Genomic DNA, 10,960 nt, shown 5'->3' on the forward strand with positions numbered 1-10,960 from the left:
TTGTAGAAAGGTGGTCAATTTATCAAATCTATATGTCGGTTAGGGTGAATTACAAGCAAATTAAAGGAGCTAAACAGTACTTGTAACTTGAAATAGACAACTATACAAGTATAGATGGAACAACTTCACTTAAATCTTCGTCTTACTTATCATTATGATATAATTTAAACTAGTAACGTGATAATTTGATAAATTTAAATGTAGATTAGAGTAAATATGAAATTGATAAATGAAACATAGTGCCTTAGAACCATAATTTTAATTTTACCATCTATTGATGACGTTTTATGACCTTAAATTAATATTGACACTCTATTTTCAAAATCCTGAATCTACATGTTAGAGGTGACGATCGAACAAATAAACATTAATGAACAACAATAATGTATTCGAAGCTACAAAATGAAGATACGGCACACGTAGAAAGATGTCAACTACTCAAAGATTGTAAATTAGCGTAATGATTCCTTAATTTGTCGTGGGTTAAGCAGACAAAAATCTAATCAATACCAAACTCTATATTCGTTGTGATAAGGATTTAAAGTAGGCAGTCAATTCATCATTTGCTTGACCAGTTAAGAAATTAGGACTCCAACATTCAGGTTAATCATTTGGTCAAATCCAAATTTATAAAGTTGTAACATATCATAGAAGAAGTAATACTTGTATAGAGTAGTTGTATTAGGTAGTAATAATCCTATAATTTGCTACTTATCAAGGAATCATCATCATTGTTCTTTCAAGTACTTAGTAAAGTTTATGTAACTTTATGGTTAAAGGTTAAATTACATACCATTCTATTTTTATTTTTTTTTCAAAAGGTTTACCAATATTATACAGTAATAAGCACATTCCTCATTTTTATTTTTAAACGAGTTCCATTTTAAAAATATTATTCTTAATATATGTTAACTTATCCAAAAACCAAGTTGACAATGTACTTTGTATGTATCAAGTTAAGCTTGGTCTAGTGATAAGGATTGCATCTTTCAACCTTGAGGTTGGAGGTTTTATCTCTACTAGAGACACTTTGAGGGTGGGGATCCCTTACCCTTCCCACATACTCTCAAAGTGTCTAACGCGTAAATATTAGACAAAAAAAACCGCGAGGGTTGAGTTACGCTCATTTGCAAGACAATTAATATCTAAAAATTTGAAGTTTTAGATAACCTTATAGTAAAAAAAAATACTTCAATGCAACAAATTAAACTTATAGCTGTTTTTTTGGCAGGCCCAAGAAACAAGTCCTTTTGGCAGGCCCAATTTGTAATTAGAAAAAGATAAAAATGTTTTTTAAAAAAATGACGGCTGTGGGATTTGAACCCACGCCCTTTCGGACCAGAGCCTAAATCTGGCGCCTTAGACCACTCGGCCAAACCGTCTTTTGATGCTAAAGAAACTATATAATATATATATATATCTTAAATTGCAAGGCTAAAAAGTGAAAATATAATTAAATGCTTGTATTGTACTAGTATATGATTTTGAGAAAGAAAAAAAAAACTTATACTACCTCCATTAACGGTTATTTGCAACATTTGCCATTTTCGGTTGCTATCTATTATGTGCAACATTTTTTTTTTCTTTCCACTTTTAGTAACTTTTTGCCAATTAAATGAACATATTACCCTTACTTAAACAACTTAGGCATCTAATTAAATCACTAACTTGATTTAACTCTTTACCTAATGAATTTGATTATTGTAATCATTTTCACCAAAAATCATTCATCTTCATCAAAATCATTCATCTGCCTCACCATTCATCTCCATCAGAATAGTTCATCTCCCTTACCCTTCTTCAATTTCATCAAAATCATTCATCTCCCTCATACCCTCACCCTTCTTCAATTTCATCAAATTCATTCATTTCCCTCACCATTCAATTTCATCAAAATCATTCACCTTCTTGCGATTTGGGTTCGTGTGGTCGTGGCCCGTGGGTTCAAATTCGTGGAATTGCGTTCGTCTATTTCGTGGGTCCGAGTTTGTAGGGGTGGTTTTTAGGGGTTTCAGTTCTAGTTCGTGGGGGTGGCGTGAGTTTCGTTGGTGGTTTTGGTGGTTGTCGATGGTGGTCTGGTGGTTGTCGGTGGTGGTTTGGTGGTTGTCGGTGATGGTTCTGGTTCTAGTTCTGGGTTATGTGGTTATGGGTTTTTGTTTATTTATTTATTTTTAGGTAGGATTAATAGTTAACCAGGTGCCCTTAGTTTTTAATGATCCTTTAAAAGTTTTGCCTAGGAGTCCGTGCTACCCCCTTTGTTGCAAATAACTGTTAACGGAGGTAGTATATGATTTTTCTCAAAAAATTATAGAGAGCTAATATTAGTACGGATAGTATATGTGTATCTTTTCAATTAAAAAAAATAAAATAAAAACATAATAGGTTCAACCATCATTAGATTAATTCATTAGTTAGAGAACGTGACTAACACTTTGTTTGCATTGAAGGAAATGGAGGGAAAAGAAAGGAAGGGAATTGAAGGTAAATAATATTTCATTTGGCTAACAAATGAGGAAAGGAGAGAATTGAAGGGGAGAGAAATGAATCTCTCCAACAATGGAGAGATTTGAAAGGAAAACTCCTCCTTTTTCCTTCCCCTCCCCTCCCCTTCCCTCCCCCTCCCCTTCCCCTTCCCCTTCCTCCCCTTCTTTTCCTCCTCAATCATCTATCTCTCCCCCTTTCTTTTCCTTCTCAATCATCTATCCAAACACACTACAAGTGTAACATCAAATAGAGATTAGTTGACGTCTGATTAGACAAAGTAAGTCAAAAGTGAAACGATACCGTGTATAGCTTAATTTAATTTTCTACACAAAATACTCCATATATTATGACATTTTTTTTTTACCTTTATTCTCAACTTAGAACCTTTTCTTTTAGGAAAATTTGCAAATTGCAGTCATTTAAAGTTCTTATTTTGCAAATTGCAGCTAAAATGATCCCTAAAACTTAAAACGAAGATTTTTCAACTTGTAAACCGATGAAAAAATTGAATCGGGCTGCAATTTACAATTTATATGAACTTTTGGGCTGCAATTTGCAAAAAAAAATTTAAATGGCTGCAATTTGTAAAATACGAACTTTAAATGGCTGCAATTTGCAAATTTTCCTTTCTTTTATATGTAATTAGTATGTACTCCCTCCTTTTTTTCTTTTTTTTTTTTTCTTTTTTCCCAAAAATACATCACTTGAGAATTGAGATCTTGCACTATGTATATGTTACTTTTGACTTAATTTTTTTACTGCTATATAATTTATAAACATAGTCATATAATATAAGGTCTACTTTCATATTATAATTTTGTTATAATTTTACTAATATCTATTTAAAATATTAATGGTCAAAATTATGCCTCAACAAGTGTAAAATTCAAGTGATGCATTAAAAAAAAAGTAACTTTTAAATATTCATTTAACTATTTCATGGATCACTAGAAGGCTAAAGGCCTGCCGAGTTCACTTTTACACATTTTTCACCAAATTTCGAGAGCCTGTTCTGCACAGCGGGATGTACGTTGTACCCCGATGCATATAACAAATTCTACCAAATATCTGTTGAGCCGAATATAACTCAATACTCAATAAACTTGATAAAAACTCAAGTTATTGATGGGATAATTAGGGGGGTAGAATTTGAGAGGTGAATTTGGTAAAATTTTGGGAGAGAGCCATTTTGGCCCTAAATAGACAAATTAGATATAGCATACAATACAGCACATGTTCAGTGACAAGCTGAAAACATGAATCATCTGGGATGATCTACTACAATATTATACAACTCTATTCATATATATATATATATGTAACTATATTCACGGTTTCAAAAGAGATTATACCCTCAATCACTTAACGAAACAGGCTTACGAGAATTAATACATGTAGGTAAGCAGCGCAATAATTTCCCATTATTGGGTTTACATGATAAAAAGAATCCAGGATCGCGATTAAAGGACTCCAAAAACCTTTCCAAAATCGCGACTATCTCATCAAACTGTGGCCGATTATAAGGTTTGCTCGACCAGCATCGCTTCATTAGGCGACTCAATGCTGTTGGGCACTCTGCAGGTATTGGAGGCCTTGCTTTCTGCAAGATTTAACCAAGTATATATGTCACATAAATTTTCAGTCAAAAGATGATGCAGTCTATTGCAGAGGTCAATAAATAGTCATGACTTTTCCTACAGTAAAAAATCTACTTGTACAAATTAGGATATATCAGGGGAAAATTACTTTCATACATTAAATCGATTTTAGCCTCCACTTTCATCATTTCCTAATTTTAACTCAAGTAGCATGAACTCTCCTACCCTTCAAGATTATATTCAATCCTATGATTCCTATCACCAATTACTCGTTACCCTTTTTAAGTTACCTCCCACTCTTTCAAACACGAAGAGCTAATTTTGATAGCTGCAGTACATCACTTCAAGCATAAAAGTAATATATCGGACTTTTTCAAACAAGAAAAGACATCAAGATTAAGCAAATTGATCAGTTAGAATTCGGATTAGTCATTCTAAATTTCGGTTTCAAGTGTTCCACGGTCTTGTCATGTAGGGTTCTACGTTTACACGCTCAAAAGAGCATATAGGACACAATATTTATCCCTCTATAGCATAGTCAAAACAGTTGTTCAAGCCTTAAAGGCATAAATCCACACCAATAAGTTGATCAACCTATACACAGGAATGCAGAAAAATCTTCATTAAATTGCATTCATGAAGGTTACAAATTGATGTTCAATTCTATATTAGTATTAAATGGCTACTTATATAAACTAAGAGAACAAAAATGATAACGCGGATCAAGTATATCCCACAAATGGCACAACAAATAGGGTCCCACTAAAGGAATGGCTGAAACTCAGAGATGGAAAAATCCTTCAATAATTATAAACACATGTGAAGTTTGGACAAGTTTCTCTTTAATTTAGCATTCATGCAGAAACAAAAATCGACAGCATTTGCTCACATACAAATAACAAAAGCAGATTTCTGCCAAAAGCATATGTCTTACCCTACTGCCTTTAATGAACCTAGATTTCTAGCGCCAAATGAAAATATTTGATGTTAAATTCCAACATGCTATCTTCAGTGACAACGCACAGGTTAAACACACAGCATTCGAAATCTAACATGTTGATTTAATATGAGTGTTGTTCAATCGGTCAGTCAGAGCACCACCCTGTCAAGGTGGAAGCTGCAGGTTTGGCCCTTGGTAAAATATACTTCGTATATCACTTGTTTTTACTTGTCTTACAGCCAGTATGGTTTATAGAGGCCTTAAAGTATCATATTTCAAAAACAAAATGGTTAGTTTTACTTAACGAGCTTTTCCTAAGAAAAGATAATCCAAATAACAAGATGTATACTCCCTTGCGTAGGGATAAAGCATCCTCCTATTTCTCAGCTAAGACCAAATTTGACATCCCGACATGGATATAGACACTTGGAACTTCATTAGATACAAAATATTTGTAAAACAGCCAGAAAGGTGGGTTTGCCTGGCATGACTATGAGAATCCGAGTTAATGACTGAGAGTTGCACCTAGGACAGAGCCATTATGTGAATTATTAATTCTTGCATGATTAATAAAAGGCCCCTCCTATCCTTCACTCGACGATGTCCTTATGGGACCATGAACCAATAATCGATTATTTTGCAAATATAATTTAGGACCATAAACCAATAGTTGATGTTGTTTAGCCAAGAAATTACATTCTGAATCTTTACCCCACCAATTACACACTATAGATGTCTATGTGAAAAGGAACAAAGCTATTCAACAATGTGAAATATAATGGTAATCTAACCCCACAAAAATCTGCCCATTTATTACACAAGATCACTGTCTCAGATTTCATTACTGTGGAAGGTGCGTTCTGAGCTAGGTGAAAACAATTAAACATTAAGGCATCCAAGAACAGCAGAGTCATGTGGCAGCACAGGTCACAACTTCAGCAACATATATTTTAGACTCTTAAAGAAAGACATTACCCAACTCACAGACCAGCTAGACCTGTTGAACGGGGCCTCAGGTCGGCTTTCTGCCAAGTCATTTAGATTCAGGTCATGACATTATATCCAAAACCGGTAATATTGAGGGTTAGGGTTAGTTTTAGTTATGGATGGATCATAATACAGTGTTCCAAAACCCGAATTTTCATAGTAGATTTTAGTCAGTTGTCTAAGTCAATTTGTTTACAACTCTCAAAACAATTCAAGGCTTCAAGTGACACATACTCAGATCAGAGAAACAGTTGGAAAATCACAAGAAAGAGTGAAACATTGAAGTAATTATAGTTGATCAGTGTAGTAAATACCTTCTGGCAAACAGCAAAAGCAGCCTGTTCTGGAGTCATATCATCAAAGGGAGTCAATGCGGTCAAGATCTCCCACAAGACGATGCCAAAACTGTAAACATCAACTTTCTTAGTATGGTGCTTTTCTCTTATCATCTCGGGAGCCATCCAGCGATAGGTACCAGTGAATCCTTTTGCACTGCCAGTTTGAGTTTCTAAGCAAGAGATACCAAAATCAGCTACTTTCACACACATATCATTTCCGAGAAGAAGATTTTCTGATTTCAAATCACGGTGAAGTATTCCCTGAGAATGAAGAAATTGCATTCCCCGAGCAATGTCAAGAGCCAACTTCAGAACTAGATCAAGAGGGACAGAATATGGCTGCTGCTGATGAAGATATTTTCTCAGTGATCCCCCAGCCATATACTCCGTAATGATACAAAATACAGGAGGTTTCTTACATGCAGCGAAAAACTGCAGGAAGCAGAATTCAAAAACATTGATCAAAAACTAGCATATTTGCATAAATGATTCTGATTTCTGATGTAGAATAGCATCTAAAATAGATGAGAACATGCTTTCCTTCCTAAAATTTGGCCTTACAAATTTAAAATAACAGTTCTGATAGCTGACTTCCTCAGATGTATTTGTTCTTGCTGTTTTGGAATGTTTCCTATTATTTGTTCAGCAATTTTCTTCATGCAAAACAACAATAAAATCCCATACACTTTAGATAGCGAATACTTTACATTTAATGGACCAAATGAGCAATTAAACATTTCATTGCCTAATGCCTAGTATGTGTATATTCTTGAATAGAGTTTTAAATACAATTCATCGGGTAACAATCTTTTTAGGATGTTAGCAAAAGTAGAAACAGAACTATGATTCAGAAACAGTAAATGTGAAAGTCAGAAAGATGAAACATTGATCAATTTGACTAAATAAGCTTAAGAGCAACTCAAACTAGTGTGTAGAATTTAATTCATAAACTGAGGGTTCAAAGTTCAACCTTGCTTGTAGCAAAAAAAGGGTTGGTTCACAAACAGGCCAATACGCAACACTCATAAATGCCTAATAAAAGAAGAGAGAAATAGAGCACGTTACAATTGCATCAGATTAACAAAGAGAAGCATCCACCTCAATTAGCAACCAAGCAAAGTGGTACCATTACATTAAAACTCAATGGGACAAGTGTGTGGCAATTATTCACTTAAAACTGAAGCTACACTGACAAAGGAAGAATCATAAGGACACAATCACCAATTTAATAGTGAATGCATCTTATACATTTTCTTGTCCCTGATTCTAGAGGAACCAGCAACCGTGCACCATCCATCACTGGTAGGGAACCTCGAGAATATAATTAGAAGGTAGAAAAGGTCGATATGTATGAATGTCCGTAAAAGTATTAGAATCTTGCATACTCAAATTTATTAATTGAATAATTTTCCTGAAACAAACTATTTTTGGGTCTACATTTGATTCATTTGAAAACAGGATCCCCCATTATGCGCGTCCCTTTGGCATTGCAAGAGCAAGACAAATAGAAATCACTGCTTATTGGAATCTAAATTTTCCATCCATAATTCACTTTTCAACAGGATGACTAAAGAAAATGATTATTGTCCCTACTCCCTAATCATAGAATGCTAAGTTTGTGCGTAGAAAGATCCAAATTTACTCACCTTAACACTATACTACTACTCCCACAACCACAAAATCAACCAAAATCTTCATAATAGCGACTTTTCAACTCCAAATTCTAGTTACTAAGCCACTTATATAGTTATACCCAAACCATGAAAGCCTTTACCAACTAAATGGGGTCAGTGACAAATTTCTTTGCTATGTTTATGCAGAATTAGAATCTAAAAGAACAAGAGATGAACATACACAGCAATATCTATGTTAATTGTGGGATTGTGGGCTAACTGATACGACGAATTCTTCCCAAAAGCAACCTTGTTTCGCAATCAGTCAAGACTCGAGAGAGATATCAAGTTCCATTCCGCTTTTGCACTCTTGCACGTAGTACTCCGGAACAAGAAAAGGTACTAGGAAGCATGTGAAATTGATAGTTCCATTCAAAATTTCCTCAACACACTCGCACTATAGTACTAAGTCCTGTGATTCCTTTACATTTGTTATCCTAAAATCAATATTAGAATGTCAACTTAAAATGTTTAAGCAGAAAAATTGTCTTAACTTGATGTTAATCTGCATTCACATTCTAAAATTCCTAGATCCGTTGCTGGTTATAAGGATAATAAATTGCTACAGATTCCTATATACGAGTATTTCACTATTACAAACCCGAACCTTGAGTACAACCTACTTTACTAGCAATATAACGATTTCTTTCACACACACATGAATGTACCTATTATACGGAATACTTGTACTTTGTCCAACTAGATATAAGCGTCATAGAGATAGTGTGATATGAACTAATAACGTGATAACTAAAATCCAATCCTAACAATATTATTCCACAACATTTAACCACATACTAAAATTATTGCCCAAAAAAGCAAAAAAAAGGAAAAAAAAAAAACCAAATAATGGAAAGCAAGTTGTCACAAAATAAACAAGGTACTCCCAATCGTACTCAATCCAGATCCTTTATCTCGCTTTATGTCTGATCATCACCTTTTCTAAAATAAACAATCATTTTACGTCCGAGAAAAATAAATACTCTATCATCATTTTCACTTATTATCTCGTCAACCCCAAAACAAATAAACCGCGACAAGATTCGATCCAAATTCTCATATATCACACCATATACTACCTCCGGTCCAAATTACTCTCAACTTTGGGTATTATTTGTGAGATATAAAATATTCCAAAGTTGCGAGTAATTTGGACCGAAGGATTATTCCAAAGTTGCGAGTAATTTGGACTGAAGAAAGTAATTCATTTCACTCGAAAACTTTAACAAACTAATTTAACCCGGCCCGTAATCAACATCCAACTCCGTACTAACAAGATTAACAACACCAAAAAAATCATCATACAAATAAATACTACCTTTATTTCCTATTATTTGCAACAATTTGACATAAAGTAGTAAGTAGAAAGGAAAAATATGTAATTGTCATAAATAATATGAAAAAAAGAATAAAAAGAAAAGAAACTTACAGTGATAATATTGGGATGATTCAAGCCAAACAAAAGAGAAACTTCAGAAGCAAATTCTTGTTCAATCTTAGAAGCCAAATCAGGGTCTTCTTCAGGTTGACTAATAAGTTTAATAGCAACATCTTTTTGTTTATAAATACCTCTATAAATCCTACTATGTCTTCCAGATGCAAATTTATTTCCTATATATAATTGTGACATATCTGCACTCCATTTTTCTTCACCTCCTCCTTTTATTTCTGCTCCTGATGATACCAAATACTTTGACCATGATACTGCTCTTCTGTATTCCCCAAATGATATCTTCCTCTTCAGCTTGTTCTTCCTCCTTTTCCCGTCTCTTGACGACGGGGTTTCGTTTCCGTATCCGTATCCGTATCCGTTTTTGTTCTCTTCTTCGTCGTTACCCCTTGACGACATTTGTTTCAACCATCTCATATTCTTCATTGAGTATGAATTTTTGAGTAATCAATCAATAATAATAGAAACCCAATTCCAAAATTTAAAAAAAAATAAATAAATAATGAAAAAACAAAATTTGTTTGGGAAAAATGGGATCCTACATTTCAAAGTATTTTTGAGAAAGTGAGGATTATGGTGATATATTTCCTCCAAAAAAGAGGGATAAAAAGTTTCCAAAAAAAGAAATTATTAACTTTACAAAAAGAGAGAAAAAAAAAGGGGTATTGTAATGGTAAAAACGACGTCGTAAGAAAGAGAGAAGAGAAGAGAAAGAGGTTTAAAGTTAGGGTTTTGAGGAGAGAGAAAAGAAGAGAGAGGAGGAAGTAATGGCGGAGAGAGAGTATTAAAAATGAAAATGGAAGGTGGAGTTAAGAGAGGGAGTGAGGGAGATGACTGGGAATGATAACGTGCGAAGATCCTGGCATGAGGGGACAAACTGCCCTTCTCTTCCTCCTTCAAATTCCGACTTTCTCTCTCCTCTCTTTTTTTTACCTTATTTGCCCTTTTCTACTGTCCAATAGATCACGTTAACATAAGTTTCTTATCTCAAATTCTAGAAGTTTGACATTTGAATTTTGTCTGGTGAGGTCTTGTTCTTTTCAGTTTAATCTCAGTTTAGCTCAAATTTATACACTTTAGTTCCTAATTTTCTTCTCTGATACAAGTAAAATATTTAGCCCAGTTCACTTTTGAATTTCCTTCACTCATAAAATATTCAACTCAATTCAGTTCAGCCCCAATCAATTTAAGTGTCTACCCTGTAAATTTTGAATAGGTAGGACTTAGTATCATTTTCCTCTGTTTTTAGGGTTTTGCTACTCTAATATATGTGCAGCATGACTTAAAATCCATAGCCATCTAGTAATGGAATATGGATCATATGGTCATAGGACCATTGAAAAAAAGGTTAATAGGGTAGGTGTAAAGGAGGGAACGTTTTTTCATACCCTAAACGTACTACCGTGTTTTATACACAATAATACAAGTTACAGCGTTGCGACTTGTTAGAACACTAAAATCACTTTTAAGTTGAGAATTTTTTTGTGCGA

The 10,960-nt window shown here is 34.0% G+C and overlaps 1 protein-coding gene and 1 non-coding gene across 2 annotated transcripts; both read right to left on the reverse strand.

Annotated features, from left to right (window-relative positions):
* Window positions 1-1,302: 1,302 nt before the first annotated feature.
* Window positions 1,303-1,382, reverse strand: TRNAL-UAG. Its single transcript has one exon. It is a non-coding gene; the product is annotated as a tRNA-Leu (tRNA).
* Window positions 1,383-3,659: 2,277 nt separating this feature from the next.
* LOC110700401 (serine/threonine-protein kinase HT1-like) lies at window positions 3,660-10,409 on the reverse strand. Its single transcript, XM_021877944.1, has 3 exons — window positions 9,450-10,409; window positions 6,324-6,779; window positions 3,660-4,084 (listed from the first exon to the last, which is right to left on the reverse strand). The coding sequence occupies exons 1-3, from the start codon at window positions 9,894-9,896 to the stop codon at window positions 3,839-3,841; spliced, it is 1,149 nt and encodes a 382-aa protein (XP_021733636.1). The 5' UTR covers window positions 9,897-10,409; the 3' UTR covers window positions 3,660-3,838.
* Window positions 10,410-10,960: the final 551 nt, after the last annotated feature.

The sequence above is a fragment of the Chenopodium quinoa genome, unplaced genomic scaffold (genome assembly GCF_001683475.1).
Source record: "Chenopodium quinoa cultivar QQ74 unplaced genomic scaffold, ASM168347v1, whole genome shotgun sequence".
Taxonomy (NCBI): Eukaryota; Viridiplantae; Streptophyta; class Magnoliopsida; order Caryophyllales; family Amaranthaceae; genus Chenopodium; species Chenopodium quinoa.